The sequence below is a fragment of the Lagopus leucura genome, unplaced genomic scaffold (genome assembly GCF_019238085.1).
Source record: "Lagopus leucura isolate 7727_CA_CO unplaced genomic scaffold, USGS_WTPT01 Super-Scaffold_100004, whole genome shotgun sequence".
Lineage (NCBI taxonomy): Eukaryota > Metazoa > Chordata > Aves > Galliformes > Phasianidae > Lagopus > Lagopus leucura.
The window spans coordinates 34,621,445-34,643,078 of NW_024962264.1; the positions used below are offsets into that span (position 1 = coordinate 34,621,445).

At 38.6% G+C, this 21,634-nt stretch overlaps 1 protein-coding gene and 1 long non-coding RNA gene across 8 annotated transcripts in view; one reads left to right on the top strand and one right to left on the bottom strand.

Annotated features, from left to right (window-relative positions):
• SEC24D (SEC24 homolog D, COPII coat complex component) overlaps positions 1–21,634 on the top strand; it is a 116,689-nt gene that overhangs the window by 75,979 nt on the left and 19,076 nt on the right. For all 7 annotated transcript variants that reach the window (XM_042870420.1, XM_042870419.1, XM_042870418.1 and 4 more), the window contains 4 exons: positions 551–820; positions 2,217–2,338; positions 5,316–5,427; positions 6,280–6,407. In XM_042870420.1, coding sequence (XP_042726354.1) covers positions 551–820; positions 2,217–2,338; positions 5,316–5,427; positions 6,280–6,407 — 632 coding nt within the window. The remainder of the gene's footprint in view (positions 1–550; positions 821–2,216; positions 2,339–5,315; positions 5,428–6,279; positions 6,408–21,634) is intronic.
• Positions 7,213–11,301, bottom strand: LOC122179542. The gene is made up of 3 exons (XR_006178729.1): positions 11,214–11,301; positions 9,587–9,795; positions 7,213–7,604 (listed from the first exon to the last, which is right to left on the bottom strand). It is a non-coding gene; the product is annotated as an uncharacterized LOC122179542 (long non-coding RNA).

Genomic DNA, 21,634 nt, shown 5'->3' on the forward strand with positions numbered 1-21,634 from the left:
AGCATTCCTCACCAGTGTGTGCTAAGTAATTTCCACGTTTCATTTTTTAGCATCAATTCTAGAGAATGGTTGTAAACCAGATTAAATTTGTCGGTTGAACTTCCACTGAGTTTGTTGTGGTGAAGTGGGAGCAACGTACTAACAAAAAAAGTAATATAAGAAGAATTGATTATTAAGCAAAAAAGGAATGTTTCATATTAATTATAATATCAGAAGCAAATAGCAATTTACATGTATTCTAATCAAGAATTGTTGAATTGGCCTCCCTATCCTTTTCCCCATCCACCCGAGCTGCAGGGTTTTATTGATAATAGAGTCAAAGGAAATGAAGTTGAACATCTGAATGAGTTCAGACTTAAGCTGTGAAATCTGATTTGTTTTGTAAACAGGCATTCAGAATCTACCTGATAAAGCACTATCAGTATGAGAGACAGTATTTGCTATGTGTATATGTTGCAGATGTGTTTTTTACTCAGTACATCTTCCACACCAAGCTAGTAGCCTATAATTTTTGAACTCATTTGACACATATATATAATTTCTTGCTCAGGTCCTGGTGCTATCCAAAGCTCTCACACATCTTCCGGACATCCAGCATCTTTTCAGGGTCCACAGCAACTGCCACTGACGCAGCACCAAATGACTTTACAACCTGGACCACAGATTCCTCCACCAGCAAATAATTTCAGTGGCCTTTGTGCTCAGTCATCGTTGCCTAGTATGGCCAGACAGGATGGGGTCCCTGGATCTGGACTTCCAAATCCTAACTTGCAGCAACTTCCAGGACAGACTCCAGGGCCTGGATATCATCCTCAGCAAGGTAAAGAAGGATGTTAGGTATCTAATTGAAAACAAAAAATGCACTGAGAATCACTGTTGACCTCTCAAGTTTGATGTTCTGCTGGCTTAAAGAAATGAAAATTTAATCTCTGTTTTGTAGAATAAAAGGTTGTTACTGACAAACAGATCAGTCCATTCCATCAGAATGGAATCCATTCCATCAAAATTTCACCAGTTCCATCAGAAGAGGGGTGGCCAGCAGGGACAGGGAGGTGATTGCCCCTCTCTACTCTGCTCTTGTGAGGACCCATCTGAAGAATTATTGTGTCCAGGTTTGGCCCCCCAGTACAAGAAAGACAGAGAGCTGTTGGAGAGGGTCCAGAGAAGAGCCACAAAGATGACTAGAGGGCTGGAGCACCTTTCCTACAAAGACAGGCTGAGGGAGCTGGGCTTATCCAGCCTGGAAAAAAGAAGGCTGCAGGGTGACCTCATTGCAGCCTTTCAGTACCTAAAGGGAGCCTACAAACAGGAGGGGAGTTAACTCTTTGAAAGGGTAGATAACTGCAGGACAAGGGGAAATGGTTTTAAGTTGAGGGAGGGGAGATTTTGGCTGGATGTCAGGGGGAAGTTCTTTACAGAGAGAGTGGTGAGGTGCTGGAACAGGCTGCCCAGAGAGGTTGTGGATGCCCCGTCCCTGCTGTTCAAGGTCAGATTGGATGGGGCCCTGGGCAACCCGATCTAGTAATAAATGTGGAGGTTGGTGGCCCTGCCTGTGGCAGGGGGGTTGGAGATTCTTGATCTTTGAGGTCCCTTCCAACCCATACCGTTCTGTGATTCAGTGATTGGAGCATTCAAGGCAGGCTGTACTTTTGCTCAACAATTCAACACTGTTAAGAACAAGAAAAAGGAGCAAAATGATTTAGTGGGTAAAGGCACAATGTACAGCAGGAAGGAGTCATAATACTCCTTTTTATATACTCCTCTTTACTATAGGGGTAAAGAGTTCAAATTGAATATGCTGAATTTGTAAAAGAGCATGCTTTATTTTACCTGACACCTGTGAGTAAAACAGCTGTTTTTTTTAATCGTAAAACTTCCTAGACTAGTTTTCTTTGACTGACAGTAACAGAGAAATTCTCACTAATGCAATAGCCTGCTCTCTAGGTGTAGTAGCTGTAATAACCCGTTCTAGCTAGTCCTGTGTGATATGTACTAGAAAATGTCTGAAGCTAGAGTTGTCAATCTAAGCTAGTTTTATGCTTACTTTCAAAACAGATGCTGTGAGCCAGAACCTATTCTGATACTTGCTGAAAACAGAAAGTAAAGAGGAGCTGCATTTAGCTGAAATAAAAATGATTTGTATGACAAAAGTTGATGTTAAAGATGGATAACAGAAATTAAATACTTGAAATCAATGGTCATTTGTAACTCTGCAGCAAACTATGGCCCTCAGATGGCAGGATCTCAACTGTCTTATCCCGGTGCTTTTCCTGGAGGTCCAGCACAGCTCTCTGGTCCACCACAGAAGAAGCTTGATCCTGACTCGATTCCAAGCCCAGTGAGTAACAGGCCACTAATTTTTTATGAACTTCTTCTGCATTGAAGACAAAGTAAAGTCAGTGCTGATATTCTAACTAGAACAGCTTGCCTAAATGTCCTTCTAGTTGTTACAGCCTTGTAAGGATTTCAGTAGCTTAGAATATAATTAATGCTTCAGCTTCACGCAATTCAAAAAGGCTCAGTTGTTGAAACATGCCTGAATATGCTCTGATGGGACTTTGCCTCTTCTTTTTAGAGTAATGATAGAGGAAAAATAAAACAAGGTATAGTTTGTCCATCTACTGCTAAGAAAGTAGTCTAAGTATTACCCAAAGGAGTATCTTGTTAGATTCAGGATGTAATTAAATTGTTTTTTATTGGTAACAGTTGATCAGAGTTGGGGGGAGGGGAGGAGGAAGTGTACTGAACTCCTGGGGAGAGCACACACTGATGCACACAGTTCTACAGGTTCTGGTGATCACTTGGACACTTTGAAAGGTCTTTGGAGAGTTAGGGCTCTTGAAGCAGACTGTCTTGCAGCTACAGGGCAGAACCTTCTACTAAGCTCTTCTGAGTGAAGGAATCTTCCACTCCTTTGCTGAAGCAGTACAGCTGTACAGGAAAGGATTTGTATTTTACTGTGATGAGGGGAAGCCCTGTCTAGCAGCGTGCAGCCATGCTTCCTTCTATTGGGATATTCCTTTGTTTTATCCGATGATGTTTTTACTGGAAAACTGAAAATATCCTAAGAGTAACGTTAACAACTGCATTGCCTCCATTAAATGCAATTTTCAAGTTAGATGCAATTGAAGATCACTGTGTGTTTTAATACAGACAGACAGAAAAACAACACATGCGCACACCAAAAAAACCAAACTGTCATAATTAGCAAATGTAGGCAGTGGCCTTAATGGTGTTTCTGTATGGTGTTTCAGTATGGTAATTTTACATAAGAAGGATAAAATCATCATGTCTAATATATTAAAAAAAAAAAAAAGCGGTTTGAAGAGAGGGAGGTCTGGCATGTGAGCATGGACTGATGTCTTTTTTCAGTTATGCACATAGAATAAACTTTACTATGACAGTCATGCTAAAATAGGTTAAAAGGTTTGTTTTAGCAGCACAGAGAGGATCAAAATGATATGTTTAAAAGCAACACCATCTGGGTCAATGTCTGAAGAGGGGAAAAAAGCTGATTAAGTATGACTGAGTGTAATTCTCTTGTTATATTTACATTATACAATTACAATAGTGTTGTCAGATAAATTTACTTCTTATCTGTAACCAATTGTTGATGTATGTTGTTTTATGTATGTTGGAGGCTGATATGTGCTCTGACAGCATCTGTGAAAATCAGCATGTGGTTTCCAAGAACATGGTGTTATTTCCAAGAATGATGATATGTTTAGGTCAGTTAACTGCAGAATAACACGGTGCTATGATCCTTTGCAGAGCTGAGTCTTGAAAATAGTTTGCTTCCTTCAGCCAATGGGTGTTTGAACAAAGCCTCTTTCCCTATTCATGCAAGAGTTAGCAAAAGTAGACCAGCCAAGCAGGCAGGGAAAAGTAATCAAGCAGAAGATAGAACAAGCTCTGAGGAATGTATTGTATGTTTAAATAGCTATACAAAAACTTAATAGAGAGAAAATTTTACAGGCCCCAGATTATTTCCAGTGTGTTAGGAAATACCTCTTAAACAATGATCAATAGACTCTGCACTGACCAGTTTTGTTTTTCTTCTCTGTTTGCTTTCCAAATGAGGCTTCTGAAATATCCCAGCTATTATTAGAAAATGATGTGCAGTGTAAAGATACAATTGCATGGGATACTGGCAGCAGTGGCAAAGGCAGTTTCAGAAATTCCCAGTTTCCTATTTTTTTTTCTTTATTTTTTTTCTCATAGCTGTTAGGCTACACTCTAAAATGTGTTGCTGAACAGAGATCTCCTTTGAGCAAAAAGAGTAATAATGGTATCTCAGTGATCCAGTTTATGGTGTGGACCAGTGTACAGCTTTATCTATTTTATTCTGATAAGTATTAAACAGTATTGAGGACTGTGCAGAAGTGATAGTATTAGAAAGTATATATAAAGGAAATTTGTTCAGTACTAAAGCCAGCTTCATGAGTACGTAATGAAAATACACCAAAGCTTGCTGTAAACTAGGCATCAACCAGAATAAATCTGTACATGATCAGAGCTGCCTCTCAAGAAGTTTTCTATGATTGCTCTTGTTTATTTTATCCTGGGAGGAAGCTCACAACATGGGGCTGGCTCAGGGATTGAGAACACTGAGCTCCAGTGCTGAAATATTACTTAGTGGCCAGCAAGAATTTCTTGGGGATTGAAATTACTGCTTTCTAAATGACAGTGCTGAAAATAGCTCAGCAAGGAAGGTGATGTACTACATAGGTTATCATTCAAGTCTTAACTATCCTGTGGATGGAGTCTAGCAGAGGAGCTAAGGGCCAACTCTTCTCACTGTTGCAGTCTAATAAATCACCTGCATGCTGATTTATCAAGAGCAGCTGCTGGCACAGTTGTGGTAATAGAAAATACAACCTGGAATATGTGGCATATGAGTCAGGTGATGCAACCTGTTGGCACTTTAGTTTGATTTCAGAGTATGGAAGACCTGATGCAGTAGCAAGGATGTATTTTTACGTAATCACTTTTCTTGATTTGCTGGCTAGACTTTCTTGAAAATGTCTGTCCTCCTTGCAGTCAACATACTCTGAACAATTCACTTGCTCACTACACAGTGGTCTGGTCAACCCCTATGTGTAACATTTCCTCTGCAGAGTTCCAACAGGCAACTTTCTCTTTGAGTTATACTGTCTAGTTCTTGACTGCACTAGGAGTTTGTATGTGGGAAGTTAATGGGACACCTGTATAAGAAAATGTCAATAGATTTACTTGGCGTAGATGTTAATGGTTTATGAATGTACCTGAATGCGTGGCTAACCTTTCTCATACTGTTCTCGCTTCTTATTCATCAGATTCAAGTAATTGAAAGTGATAAAGCTTCTAGGGGAGGGCAGATGTATGCTACAAACACAAGAGGACAGATTCCTCCTCTTGTCACCACTGACTGCTTAATCCAGGATCAAGGTAACTGTCTTTGTTACTGCTTTGGGAATCTTCTTAGGTAAAAGCAAATGAATATATGTATATATATGAGTAAATTCTCACGTGATCTAGAAATGGTGCTCCTTAGTCTTGAATTGAACATGGAATGGGAAGATCATTCCCTTTGGAGGGGTGGAAAAAAGGAGAAGTGGGACAAATGGGAATTGAATTCTCACACCTTTGGTTAACTGTTGCATTGCCACCAGTTGCTGACAACAGTTAACTCTAGTGAAATCCCTGAGATTGCTTTACCCCCATCTCTGTGCTTGCTGATATTTAAAATAATAAGAATAATTGACACCACATTTCTTTTCAGTTTGAACATTTTCAAGGTTTTCAAGTTGAAAAGCATCGTCAAATTATTCTGAAACTTTAAGAGATAGATATTAACAAGAAGCAATGAACCTGGCACTGTTGTACATTAAGATATAAATTTTGGAATCTTTTGTTGAGGTTATAGGGACAGAGCATGAGCTGCCTAGTTGGCTTAATGTTTTCATTTGGTTAGTGTATCTAGTTTGCTTCTGCCTAGAGCCTGTAAATACCATATTGCACGTGTTGCTCCTGGCAGCAGACTTGATACTTTAATACAAACTAAACTGATGGTATAATTTAGACCAGCATCTATATCTCAGCCAGAAAAAATTTGCCTACAGGAGGAGGCAATAGGCTGACATAAAGAGATGATAAGGGCAGAAGCTTGCACAGAAGGAAGGAAAGCATACATTTAATTTAGGAATCTGCACTTGTTGCTTTGTTTTTAATCTTGGTATGTTTTTGGAACAGACAGACTCCTTTTCTCTCTCATTGTGCCTGCTTTGTTGGGTGTTCTAGGTCATGCCAGCCCTCGTTATATCCGATGTACTACCTACTGCTTCCCGTCATCTTCAGATATGGCCAAACAGGCTCGCATTCCACTGGCAGCTGTCATCCAGCCTTTTGCTATTGTTCCACAAAATGAGGTAAAGTCTAATGAAGTATCAGTCCCATGTGATTTTGTCTCCTAAATGCTACTGACTTCTTTGAATGGGATGGAGGGTGCCTTATCTCTGACAGAAGTAATTAGAGACGTGAGAAAGAGCCACAGGAAGGCTATGAGTTGCACTTAAGTCAGGATGCAACTTTAAGGGGTAAAAGTCTTTGGAAAGATACAAGAGAGATACTTATGTAATGTAAACTACTAGTTTTTGGTGTTGCCCCATCAGTCCCTAATTTACTGTCAGTTTCTGGAATTATATAGGTATAGGCAGAGATGCTAAGAGTATAGTCACGAGCTGTATCAAGATATTCTAGGGTTCATATTATTACAAGGACAGTTACTTTCAAACTATCATTTTTCCATTTTGTTCTTGACAATTTGTAATGCTGTAACACAATGCAAAGCATAGCAATGACAGCATATTAGCAAAGTCCTGGGCTGCAGCAGGTGAGGATATGCCCAAATGCAACAGCTGTAGATACAGAAACAAAGGAAAGAACCTGCTTACCTTTGGAAGGCCTCAGGTAGGCAGGGATTTCTAGCAAGATACCCTTGCCTTCACTGACGATCCTTAAATGAGGTCTGGGAAGGGGTAGATCCTGGTTCCACCCCTTCCTGTTACTCAGATGTATTACATGCACCTGAGCTCCCCTGGGCTGGCCTTGCCCTCCCACCAGGAGCTCAGTATCTGGTTCAGGCCATGACTAAGCATTTCCACTACACAATTTAATTTATTTTCAAAATAGCCTAAGATGAGAGGGACATTTTCTACTTGGTTGAACTGAGCCATAGGAAGAAGACAAATGTAACCACACTTCTTGGTACTCATTTGGAAACATTAACCTAGTCAATTGATTTTCTTGCATTACCATCTTTAATAGTCCTTCATATTCCAAACACAGCCCTAGTTCATTTGCAGAATACTCCACAGATTGATAATGTCCTGTGGTCTCAGGACAGTTGCACAGATTTTCTGGCATTCCCAGTGGACTGCGTCAGTAGCAGGGATACAGTCAGTTCTTAAATGCAGCACTTAATTGCATCATCCGTAGGGCTGTCCTTTCTTACCTTCAACTGGCTGCTTCCTTCATTGCAGAACTTCTAAATTCTGCAGCTGATGTTCTGCAGACAGCATTTCCTTTTTCTATGCAACTCTTACTAGCTTTCAGAGCATTGCTTGCTAGAAAAAAAAGCAAACAAGAATGTCATGTATGTTACTCTATTTGATTGTGTCTTCACAAATTCTTTCATAAAACATAGACACAGAAAAGCCCAATTAAAATTACATAGACTTTCAGTTTTTGCAGTTGTTGATTTTCTTGAATTTTGTTTTATTGCTTGTAAATTCTTTGTTTTGTTTTTAAGTAAGTTAGAAAGAAAACAGATGCTGTTCTTTATCAGGATGGATAATTTCCAATCCAACAGATCTCTGTAATTTGAATTAGAAGTTTGATTTTAGCAGAGCAGTATGTAGTTATCTTCTCTGGGGTCCACAGGGAAATAGCATATATTACTTGCAGTTCTGCAGATTGTACGTGTCACCATTTGTCTACTAGATAGCAATTTTGATTTTTGTTCTAGTTCTTGAAGGGAATGTGTGGACCTGGCTTCTTGCCCGCTGCATTTTCTCCTAGATGAGACTCCTGCTGTTGCTTTTTCCACATCTTCACCTTACTAGCCAACCTTCTTTCTTTAGTACTCTCTACAGTTTCTGTACTCACACAGCATATATCAGCTCTGCTGTCGTGTTGATGCCTGTTTCCATCTTTCACTTTGTCTGCTTCTAGTCATTTGTGCTTACCACGTGTGGCTTCCCTGTCTCCTGTGGAGTGTTTGGATAGGGTGATCAGTGAGTTGCTAAAATCTAAATCTGCTGCATACGTAAATTAGCAGTATGTGCTAACAGTTACACTTGGCCAAGTTCAGGAAGATTTTCCCAGGGTTGGCAAAAAGTTGTATGTGGTGGCCCATTAACTCTGAAGAGTTAGTGGAAAGGTCAGCAGGATTCGTTATCTGTAAAGAGCAGTGTGGTTTTAACCCTGCTTCTTTGTCAGAAGGGGCTAGAAAAATATCTCTCATAAGTGGCAAAAGTCCATTGTGGAAAATTTCCATGTGAACAGCTGTAGCTTGGTAGAGTTGTAAGAACTGAAGAAATAGTGTTACAATAGGAAGTACTGGAGAGTTTTAGCTGAGACAGTTTTTCCAAGACTTGCCTATGCCCTTTATCTTCACTGCTGCTGCCAGAATAATTTCTTACTCTTAAGATCTCATAATAAAAATGGTCTTCCACGTGGGGTTTATAACCACTTTAATTCTGTAAAGCCAATTAATTTGAAAGAATGGAGCTTTTTATGGAGGTAAAATATATTCAAGGGTTTGCTTGTGTTTCTGAATTTCCTACTATGGTGCTTTCTGCTTGGAACTAATGACTGCAAGGCACAGAGTGTTCTTTCCAAATATCTTGCCTATCTCATGGATGCTTTTTTTAACAGTGCCAGCAGGTGATGTTCAACACATGTTACAGAGCTTTGTTCTGAGTGCAGATCTGTCTATTATCTCAAACTATTGATAAAAAGCATGCCATATAATAGTAACTTAAAAATCATGATCTTTTTTTCCTAACCTTTTGATTAATAGTTCTCATTCCTTCAGTTTTGTTGCAGCCTTAGCTGCAGATCTGCCTCCATTTCTAATATGTGCTAGCACACAGAATTTGAACTCTATCTCTTTTCAATTGAAAATGAAGAAAAATAATAGTTAGAAAAGCTTTTCTGGACCAAAAGCTGTGAAATGCCTACAAGTGGTATGTGCAGCTGGTAATGTGATTAGGAAGAGTTGAAAAATTGACCTATCTGGATTTCAGCAAATCCATGTGCTCTGCAGAATCTGTTATGATGCACATTGTGTAGAGCCCATTTTTCTGTGTTGGTAAAGATGTGTTTAAAAAGCTGTGTACTTTTCAAAGTCATTTGAGCAACTAATACACTTGCAAATATTCAATAAATATAATTCTTAATTATTTTGCTCTTATGGTTGACGAATTTGAAATAGTATATAAAATATGTTTGTATTTTCAGTGGTCTTATTGTCATAGAATGTACGTAACTCTTCTCTATGCCATTTCCTTATTAGGGCAGTTAGAAATAATGGGAAAAAGCTTACCTTGCTTATAGATAATTAAGCATACAGTATGGTCTTCACATGGCTTGCTCACCCTTTCTGCAGTCTTGAGTGTGGGTTTCAATTTGCTGAGAGGACTGTTGTTTGCATGAGTGAAGCACGATGGTTCTGTTCAAGTGAATGGCATTGAAAGGTATGGGCTATCTTTTCTCCCATCTGTGCTTTATGGATGCAATTCAGATCACACTGTGCTGAAACAACAAACATTCATTTAAAAAAAAAAGTTAATGATAATAGGCAAGTCTACTCCCACCAGTAGATATAGATATGTATATGAGAGGAAGAGCACAGTTGTACAAACTTTTTTTCCTCTCTTAATTGAACACAGTCACCGTTTTGGTACGTGACTTGTAAGTGGCGTAGTTACATGTTGGTGCAGTTGGAGGGTTATGCACTCTGAGTGTCTCCTGCTGGCTGTAAAGCGTAAACTTAGGACAGCAGAGCACTGTGCTGAATGCTTATTGCCTCTGCAGGCAGGAGGAAGGAATGCCTGAGGGATTCTTCATTTATAGGAACAGGGAAGCAGAACTGGGCTCTCTTGTGGAGTTATGCGTGTGCTGGAGATGATAGCCATCACTTTGCAGTCAAATCTGTTTTGTTCCTGCTCCTCATCAGTAAGGAGATCCTCTGAGAAATTTCACAAACTAGCTCTGTTTGGAATTTACTGGCAAGGAGGCTATGTTAATTTGTATAGCTCTTAAATTAAACTAGCTTCTACAGGTTATGCAGCATTCTATTCTGACAAACAGATTTTTACTTTGTCGCCCCCCTCTTTTCATATTTTACTCTGAAGGATCAGTAGTGTTCTGTCTGACAGAGCCTGAATGTCCCCAGTAGTTTTGGAATTTATACCTGTCATGAATTCAAAAAGCTCTTCAATTTTATTTGTGGAAACAGCAATCAACTGGAACTTGAGCTTTACACGTTTGTTTTTGATCCCGTGAGTTTTCAATTATAAGGTTTAAGTCCAGTAGTTTTCTCAGGAATACTTTTTCCAGTCTGAAGGTCCAGTTTGGACAAAGAAAATTTCAGGGCTTCAGTACGTATGAAAAGCAGATTGAAGTTTAGTAGGTCACTGTGGGTTCTTGTGGGGAAGGTGGAGTGTCACACGCACACACACACCTTGGGTTCCATCTCCAAAAGTGAAATTAGAACTGTTGCCTTCTGCAGGGAAAAGATTATTTTGCGAAATGGAGTCTAGGAAAAAAAATCCCTTAGGAGCTGAGAAATACAGAAACTTGAGCTGGGGTGCTTTTTGAAGATATGTACAACAGATATCTCTGTTCTCATTAAAGAATGGGATACAAGTTATCCCTGTGGGAGTAGATAGGAACACAAAGTGAAACCAACACAGTGCTAAGTAAAGATGTCAAATGTAAATATTTATGCCTTTAAATCAGTACAGCATGTTTCATTAAAACAAGAAACAAGACAAACCACACCAGGATTTTTCTCTGCAACAAGAAGGGATCTTGAAAAATTAGAGAAATATTGTGTGTAGCGATTGGACAGATCAAAATGATGGGAAAGGCATTACAACAGAGGTGTGATAATGGAAGGACCAGCACAATAGGAAGGTGCTATAAAGGAAGGGAAGAAGGTTACTCACCTGATTCAGAAAATTCTAGGTTCACAGGGGAAAGCTTCACCAAGGAAGGATCTCCAACCAGAGATCCTTCCCCAGTGGAGGTCAGCCCTTCAGTGAGGTCTAAGAGAGGTGCACAGCCAGGCTCCACCCCTTCTGGTCACACAGCTGAATTGCCTTCACCTGTGCTCCCAGGGCTGACCGGGTCCTTTCCCCAGGTGCTCAATCAGTGGTTCAGGCCATGACTCAACAGTTCCCATACATTGTGGAATGAAAAGACAGAGATACTGTGGCTAAATATGCTGCTAAAATTCCCCAGGGAGTGGAAACCCTGTAGAGTGGTGGTATATCTGAAAAGTTCTGTAACATCTAGAAATCTGGAAGCCCTGAATGAAGAAGACTTGAGACTGACTAAGTGAATACAGATAAAGGGATAAAGATATACTATTAGGCTGCAATATTAGTCTTCAGATCAAAAGAGGAAAACTCAAATCCACAACAATTAAAATGAATGAGAAAGATGTAGTACGGCTAAGTCACAGGATTTCAGGTGCTCGCATGTGACTTGGTGCAATTGCAAAATGAGGTTGTTCTAGAGAAGTTGTTTATGGAAAGCTTAAACAGATGCCAGATTGGCCTTGCTGAAGCAAAGCTTGGAGGGTTTATTTCAGTAGTGGTAAATCACAAGTAGGAGCTAATTTAAGTTGCAGGCATAGGCCATTCAATAGCAATCACTGTACAGTCGTGTTTGATGTTCTGAGGACAGCCACGCTTTGCACACAGACACTGGGCTTCAGAAGAACAGAGAAGCGAAATGAACTTATTCAGAAAAGTCCTCAAATTAAAAGAGAGGCAGAGTCCATCAAAGCTACACAGTCTCTCACATAGATTACTACAAAAGACAAAAAGCCTTCCACAGCCAATCTACAAAACTATGCTGGGGAACTTTACATACATGCTGTGTATCATTAGAAACAAAGGTCATTGGAAAATTTATGCCTCCCCATCCCTGGTCAGTGTCTAAGCATCTCTTGCTGAATCTTATTTACATTTGGAATCTTATTTCTGAATCTTAACTGTACTAGGTCCTTACTTATTATGTCTCAAAAATAACCATTCATTTTCACTCTCCTCATTTGGATGATCTATGTAAAGTATTTGTTTGTTAGAGATTTTGACAGTACAGTATCATTGTTCAACAGAAGTTATTTTTAGTCCACAAGTGCTTTAGCAACAGTCCATAAAAATAAACCAGCTCTCATAGTTGTCATCATGGACCAAGCTCTAAATTAATTTGTTTTGGAGATGCATGATTGTTTCCAGAGCCTGAATAAAACCATGTGATCAAAAAAAAAAAAGCTAGTTAAAAGAGTATTTCATGTTTTAAAATCAAATGTGAATAACTCTAAATAATTATATATAGTTCTAAATATTTAAATATCCTAAGTGACTTTCTTTTTTTCTTCTTACTATTGTGTTTTGTATAGTTTTCTCCACAATATTCTGTCCTACTTATTTTTTTCCTCATAAAAATACTTGATAGTGGGAATTAAATATGTCAGTTTCTGTTTTCTCCTCATTTAATTAAAAGATAAAAACATATAACTTGAATGGAATTACTTCCAAGAAATACTGGTGTTCATGAGCTGAAAGCCATTTAACCTTTTTGAAAGAATATTGAGATTTGATTGTGACCAATCCAGCTGACCTGTTTGGAAAGCCATAATATTTACAGGTATGATACGAAATTTCCTAGGTAGGGTTGTGTCAGTTCTGTAAGATAAGCAGAAGCTAGAAAGTGAACAAGGTAAATAAATAGCACATGATGCAATGTTAATTTTTTTTGTGTGTGTTTCAAGAACAAAGTAGCAAAGCATGAATTATCTTTTAGATCCCAAGACTGTTCTTTTGTTTAAGAAAACATTCAGATGTTAATTAAATTTGAAGAATTAAGGGAAGTCACTGCACTCTTTTAATCTATCATGGGTTCAGTGAGGACTCAGGGGTTCTGCAGTTCATATTCAGTGGCTGTTAATTTTGACAAGCAGGTTGTAGTTTTAATTTGATGCACATTGTTATTAAGCAGATGCATTTTATAATGGTTATGTGCTTCTGCAGAGCACTGGTTTGAGGGGAGTGGGGAGCACTTAGTTTCAGACCATATGAAATGACTTAAAGGAAACATCTTATTAATTGCTCTTTTCCACTGGGAATATTAAAAAGCAGAATAGGTCTTTGAAGTGCTCACAGATAGCATCTACCCACTGTACAATTTCTTTTTGTTTTTTTTTTTTTTTAGTTTTGCCTTTTGTTTTCTCTCTCAGTTAGTTACTCTCAGGAAAACCTTCCCCAGTGTTATGTGAGAGCCTAGCTAATTTAATGGCTTTTCTTGAGGGATTCTATTAAAATATATATATAAGATATATAAGATATAAGATATATATGAGAGTACATTATATGAACTAGATCATACTTATCTGCATGCTGGCTGGCCCTTGGCAGAATCCAATAGATTGTGTCATGGCATCCCTCCTCATAAGCCACATCATCTCTTCTTCTGTGTATACTTTTAATCAACGTGTCTTTTGATGTTCTCCTCCACTGTAGCACCTACCAATTTGCTCTCTGCAAAAGTAAGATTTGCTGGTCTTTAGCTCAAGGATCACCCAGAAGTTCTTGTAAAGTTTATTTTTCTATGGGTGCCACCTTTCCTTTTGGATGCTGAAACTCATGTAAGCATTTGGTTTTATGCCATTCAGCAGTTTTAGATTGGGTCTTTTTAGACAGAAATTGTATAATTAGACAGTAAAACTGTCTATACTACTAGAAAGCTTTTATAAATAGCAAAATATGGTAGTATTAAAAAATAAAAAATCTGAAGACTGTGAAAAGCGACTAGCATTTATTTTGCCCTGTTCTCTGTTTTGAACTATCTCACTCTTCTTTGTTGGCTTGTAATTCAGTAATCCCCACATGAACTTGGGATTTTACTTAACTGAGATTTCTCTTCATGTTTATCACTGCTGGAAATGAAATGTCAGAGCTTTTTGAATGTTTCCTGATCTTTTTGCTTTGTGTAGGCTACACATCACCCTTTATATTGAGGCTTTTGTTATTGTTTCAATGTATGTTGTCAATACTCCTCTCGAGTGTAGGTAATAAAAGCTTCCTTCTTCTAAGCAGAAACAGCAGCTGTTGACCAGTGAAAAGATAATATTTTGCTATCTTTAGTATAGCATATTATATAATATATATATAATATATATTATATAATATATATTATAATATATATATATATACACATGTAGTATATTAGTATAGGATAGTAAGTTGGGCGTGTTGCATTGCCTGCTGCGTGGCTCTCTGGGTTGTCAAAGATCCAGCAATGTATGATTTTTGTCAGTTTGTTCTGGACACACTGTGAAGCAGTATGTGCTTGTTGTCATGTTCTTCCAAAACATTGTGAGTTTGGAAGCCTTGTTCGCCTGTTATAATTTAATAGTTAGGACACTTAGTTTGTCTGTGCTGAAATGCTTCTTCAGTCTCCAGGAATGAGGGGTGAAGAATACCAAGCTACCAGGCAGTCTGTATATAAAAGTTAATTGCCTCTATTTAGACTTCTGGAGATGGAAGATGGTGGACCAGAAAAAAAGTGCACACACACCAGTACTGCCTTGTAGATTACAGCTAGGCAAGTAAACTTAGAGACAAGGCTGTGCTGTAGGACATTGCTCCATGTCCTTACAGCTGCTTTATATTTTTACAATCAAATCCATTTTTGAGTTACTTGGAAAAGTCTGTGTGTGTATCCTGAACTTGTATCCTGAACTCATCACTGTGTAAGTACCACGTTTAATGTGAGCCAAGTGTTACTATTTCATCTGTTTTCCAGATATTAAAATAGAACATATTCCAAAGCATCCCTTCTGACACCTTCATTTGAGAGATAGAAATGTTATACTCTCATCTTGTAGTTCGGTCTGAATTCTGGAGGAGGATGCTGAGCTTTGTTGCTCTATCAGTGTTTATTGTTTTGTTGTTGTTGTTTGATGGGGTTTTTTTTGTTTGTTTGTTTCTGTTGTTGTTTGTTTGTTTTTTCCCTACTGGCATGCATGGTATGAGCCCAGAGCTCATGTGTGTCTCCAGATGCTTCACCCAGAGAGCTTTACATCACTTTGGAAGCCAGTTCTTGTAAGCTAGGTTTTGCAGTGCCTAATTTAGAGATATGTAAATCCTGTATTAGATAAGGCTTTCTTTATGGAGTATGCTTTGCACTACTCTTCATTTGGAAATAAAACATTTGGAATTGGATTGCTTCCCAGAACAGCTTCATCTAGGAGAAAGTTTTTAGCCTGTTGGGCTGTAACTACAGTCTAACTAGAATGAAGAGCCAAAGTTAGCAGGAGTTTCAGCAGCAGAGCTTGTCCTAATTGAAGTACATTTCCGTATTTAATTATTTTCCCTTTTGTCTGTAGGGTAAATCTTAAAATGCTGTTTGTATTTCTGTAGCGTTGCTCCATGTATTATTGTGGAATGGAAAACTTGGAGACAGTGGATTGGAAAATTGACATTCATCTTGTTTATGTTTTAATTGGAGATCTTGATAAATTTGTACAGATTTGAAAGGTTGGCCTGGGAAAGGTGCATTTCTAAAGATGGAGGTTAATGTGATGTAATTAGTTTTCTGTAAGCTAGAGATTATCTGTTTTTCAGAGTGATAATGCAAGAAGAAAAGACTGACGAAGCAAAAGTGAATACTGAAGGCAAAGGGGATTAAAAAATAATCTTCACAGCCACGTAATTGTTATGCCAACAAAAATTACACTCAAGTAAAAAGTGGCTTTGGCTATCAGTAGATACATCTGCAATTCAAAATAGCAACCTGAATGTCATCTGACATTCTCTGTGTACGTTTTCCTTTACAGGCTGCATTTTACTCTCCTGAAGTGGTGTTTCCCTCCTCTTATACTCTAGCCAAAGTTGATCGTAGCAACAGCAGTAAATTAAACATTCTAAGTTTGCAAGCTGTAACATTAAGCCTTCAGAGATGTCACTGAGTTACCTTGGAAACTTCACACAGTCAGAATGTGCTGGTACTTAGTTCAGAATGAAAAGCTTGTATTTTGCTTTTTAAACTGAAGTTATTTATGCACATTCAGTTTGTGCATATTTTTTTTTTTTTGTCCAGTAGTACAGAATCATATTTTGAATGCATCAATATGAAGTATGTAATTGCATAGGAAAAATGAGATTTTGTTAAGCTGAATACAAAGCTGATGTGGCTTGATTTTATGTATTATTATTATTTTAATGATCAGATTTTTTTTTCAGTATCAATCTGCACCAGGTTATGCCTAGGGCTTAATCATAGAAGGGTCTAGAGCTGTCCTGGATGGCTTCAAGCTGCACCAGGGGACATTTAGGCTGGAAGTTAGGAAATACTACTTTTCTGAAAGAGTGGCCAAGCACTGGAATGGGCTGCCCAGGGAGGTGGTGGAGTCACCAACGCTGGAGGTGTTCAAGGAATGTTTGGATTTTGTGTTGAGGGACATGGTTTAGTGAGAGCTATTGGTGACAGGTGGATGGTTGAGCTGGATGATCTTGAAGGTCTTTTCCAACCTTGTTGAGTCTGTGATTCTGTGAAAGTGGGAGAGTCTAAGCCTTCTTTTATGAATGTCCCTTTATTCTGTGGGAAGGAAAGCTTCTCTTGTAGGACAGGAAATAGATGGAGGAGGGTGCTGCTTTTTTTTTTTTTTTTTTTTTTTTAGTGTTTAACAAAATTTGTTCATCTGTGCTTGCTAAGAGGTGTAGATTACATCCCCAGCCCTAGACAACAGGAGCATTTGTACAGTTTTGTTCTTCCCAGGCTGCTTAACTTGCGAGTTTCTGCACAACCCTTACTTGTGACATCCAGCAACAAATCAACCTTAATAAAAGGGAGGAAGGTAGCTGCATACAGCAGTTGTTAATGTTGGAAGGCTTTGGTTTTGTTTTTGCTACAAAAGCTTGGATAACACTGACAGTGCTCTCCTGTGGCAAAATTTCATCCAGAAGTGTTGCTTTAGAGATTACAACACTACACTTGGATTTAATTTTTTTTACAAACTTAAATACTCGTTCCCTGAATCTAGAGTTACATGTTCCATGAGCACTGTTTGGTGTGTTGCTTGACTGGCTATCCTAAGGATATTCTAGAGGATGTTAGAAGTGCTCACAGCTGTGTTTGTGGTAAGTGGTCTTTGGCCTTCTGAAACAGAATTGATAGGCCAGTTTACTTATTATGTTTGTATGTAAGAGACTGTGCCTCTGTTTTAAATTAAGGTGTTGGATGTATCATGTATTTAGCAGTCCTGAGAAGTTTTATGCAAGAGCATTAATGTGACCATCCTGAACATATAAAGAGACTGGACCTGTCAGAAGGTCAGTGGTAATAATATTTGGAGCCCAAATTGTGTCTGGTCTTGTAAAAATTTTTCAGGTCTCTCCTGTAGTGATTTGCCAAAAAAAAAAAAAAAAGTTTAGCACTGAATGAGTGTTGAGCCAGACAGAGAACAAATCAGAATGTCTTCTTGTTGAAAATCAAACTTGCAATTTTATTGTAAAACGTCTGTGGTCAATAAAGCTAGACTACCTCCTCTTGTAACTACTACTTAACATTTCTGTACAGAAGCCAGCTACAATCTATCTGTCTTATTTTTCAATGTTTTTACAACTGTGACAATAATGCCAAAAATTCTCAAATAAGGACTGCAGTGCTGGACCGTGATGATACTGATGGCTGAAAAGTGGAGCTGTAGATTGGTATGTATGCTTTAATGTATGCATGTTGCCCCCAGCATTGCTGGGAGGAGGTGATCTCCTAGAATTGCTTTGTCTCTCTATTACTCCTTCCATTGTGCTCTTCTTGTGCATATGCCTCTGCACCAGCTTGTTCTTTTGATAGGATGGACTGGTAGAGATTCTGCATGAGATCCAATTGTTTTAAATCCCTAACGTTTGGAAGTCTGTCGTTCGGTACAGTTTCTTGATTTACCAATTTCATGCTTCTGCTTACATCATCAATGAATCCTGGCTGCTGACCTTCACTTGAGATGCAGCATGGCCAAACGTCCAGGTAACAGTCACCACCTCAAAGCTGAGAAGTGTGGGAAAGCTCTGACTTGTTATCACTTGGTATTGCCATCTTGAGATCGTGAGCAGGAGAACTTCTGGTGCCTTTCTTAAGCATATAGAGTACACCTTTTTTTTTCCCCCTTCTTCTGTCACTGGAAGTTTTAAAGAAGGAAGCTACCTAGTTCTCAGGTTTCCTTGTGTCTAAACTTTATCATTATTTCATGTATTTTCCCCCATCCTCAGTCTTTTAAAAATCCTCTATGTATGCTCTTTATGCCACCAGCTCTGTTCTATGCAGCACTCTCTTAAAAAGAGGAATGCTGACAGTCTGAGGTTGATTCACCTTTCTGTTCATTTTTGTACACAATGGATCAAATCCAATGTGAGGTGCCAACTTGAAGCTCACCTGCCATGGTACAGCATTTCTCATACTGCCATGTAGGTGAATGTTTGGGCTGCCTGTGGAGGGTTTTTGAATAAGAAGGTTTGAACACGCATCCTGCATTTGAATGTGTTCTGTAAAAATGCATCACAGTGCTGGTGCTGTAGCTGTGCTGTGGTCATGCAAATAAAGAAGAAAATAAATGGAAAAGCAGTATTACAAAATATACTTAAACCTACTGTGAGCCTTGCAGAGGATGCAGTACAAACTGTCTTGAGTCCTCCAGCTGAGGAGTCTGATAAAATTCAACATCCAAAAACTAGGAATTGAGAAAATTGTTTTTGTCTTTGAAGGAATAGCTTCTGATAAAAGACAGCAGGAACAGTGCAAAAGGAAATGCTTTCCTGACGTTTTTATTTGAATCAGTAAAGCAGCTCAAAACCCGGGGATTATTTGTAGAGTGGTTAATCTTTCTCAAAGCCAATCTGTGAGGGTATAAGAAAAGAAAACAAACCCCTTCAACAGTCCTAGGAAACACAGGCAGTTTGGTTCACGACCAGGAGTTTGTTGGTGCTTTGGTTGTTTGTTTTCAGAAATAGCATCAGTCCTACATTTCCAAATTCTCTATGATTTTCCCTGAGGACTTTTTCCTTGTGTCTCTGGTGTACTGGTCAAGCACAACGTTTCAGAGGGCAGTTGCACATGGCCAACAACCATCTCCCCTGGTGATCAAAAACTTATATTGTACAGCCTATCTTAAAATTCTAATTTAAGTGTTATAATAATTAGATTTACATAAAAAACAATACGAATAATATCTCTAGAAACAATGCCTTTGAGGATTTTGTTGTCTCGTACAACTTGTTTGTGGGGTGAACTGCCTGGAGTGAGTAGCTGGCAGTTGAGTATTTCTGATAATCAGCTATGCATATACAGAGTGTTTAAAGTTCACTATACATAAATATAAAACATTTTCTCTGCTGTAGTACTGTTGATGATAATTTTAAGGAACTGTCGTATTTGAAGTCATCAGGAGATGCAGATCTGTGCAGCTTTTCAAAGCAGTGAGGTATTCTTGATACAAGTAGCCCTCATCTAAACATCTCCATTAACTACTGGCCTGAAACCTCACTTTCTCTGAGTCTGGATTTTTAATAAGGTGTGCTTTTAAAGTCATCTGTCCTGAGAAGATTTGCAGTTGAACGGGCAGGTTGTCATGTAGTTACATGACAATGTTACACATTGTCACATACAATGTAACAATGTAACATGGTTATGTACAATGTTACACTGTGCAAGTGATTTTGTAAAGCGGTGAAGTTCTTCAGAAGTATGCAGGAAAAAAAACTGGTGGCCAGTTCCTTCTCTTGTGGGGGAAAGTAGGGTGTGATAAAGACACCGATCAAATTGAAAATTGTGCTCTTGGTGTGAGATCTAGTGTTTCTCTTTGATGTAGCCAGATCTGTGGACTGTGGACCTCCCTTCAATTCACATTCCTCTCATTTCAGCGATAGGGTGTTAAATGCATCCAAACAATAAAGAAAAACTTAGGGCAAAAATGTGGCTCCTAATGCAGATTCATCAGTGTAGTGATGGGATGTATGTCTGGGCATGGCTAGGAATCCTCCTTGGCTGTGGTGGGTAGGCAAGGCACTGTGTACACTGTATGTGGAGATGCAACTTGAAGCACAGCTGTAAATTGTTTTCTTGCAGCCCTGTATATTTATGTGAGTCTGGCAAGGAAAACAGATGCTGTATGTATTTTATTCTGTTGTGTGATAAATAGCTAGTTTTCCTCAGTGTTTGCATATACCTCTTTCATTCTCCAGAGTCCTCTTCTGTTTTTCTCTTTAGAATGCCTTTACAGAGATGTGCTGTGATGATCCTGAGCTTCATCGCAGTCCTTGTTCGTACACTTACACTTTCCAACTGAGGCCCTGATCCTGCAATATGAATACAGTGATACTTTATGAGGAACCTCAGGAGTGGATCAGGTCTTTATTTTTCTAGCAATAGTAATTCAGCTTTCTCAGACATTAAAGAACAGGCTATAGTCCCTTTGAAAATTTTTATGGATGCATTTCATCTTGGAAATGTGCCACCAACGTCTGTCTATTGCTTTGTGATATAGTTCTGACTCCTGAGACATGTTCTTGCTGAAATACTTCCAAAATAAAACTCTTGCTGTCTCAGCTATATTTGGATGAACAGTGGGATGAGTTACGGTTTATCAGATCGGCTTTCAGGACTTGCTCTCTAGTGAGGCCCTGAGGTTTCAGAGAATGGAAAGTCTGTACAGGTCTTTTACAGCATTTTCCATCTCTTCTACCCAGACCACCTTTTCTTTAACATAAAACCACAGTGTTCTGCTTCCCTGGGCAACTCATTCTTTCTGTCTCTCCAGTCCTTCAGCTTACATAAAAGGAATCCCTTTTAAATGCCCATTCCAGGTCAGATTTATGCTACCAGGTATCATTGATTTTGATAAATATTTTTATTTGGTAGTGCTGGAAAGCCAGCAATCAATATATTTTTGTCTCTTTTTGTGAGGTATGTCTGCATTTTGATGGGTTGAAAGTAGGGTAGTGGTACAGTGCCTTGAAATATTTCAGCTCTTTTTGAGGTAAAATTTCTTTCACAATTTGTTGTTCACATCAAAAAGTGGGTATTTATACTTTTCATCTGAGTCCTTAATTCAGAAATTGTCATATAAGTTGCTTTAGTATTAGATGTATTTATACAATTTTCTTTGTTAGACAAAATCCTTAATTGCATGCATTTCTTGGTTTGGGCATAGCTCCATGAATTGCTTTAGAATGTTTCTTTTTTAGCAAGATTATTAAGAACTGAAAGTAGCCATCCTCTGCAGTACAATTGTGTTGGTATTTCCTTCTTTATTTCTGTGGGCAAGGTAAAGCAGAACCCAGCCTAGTATGTGCAGTGCTTGCTG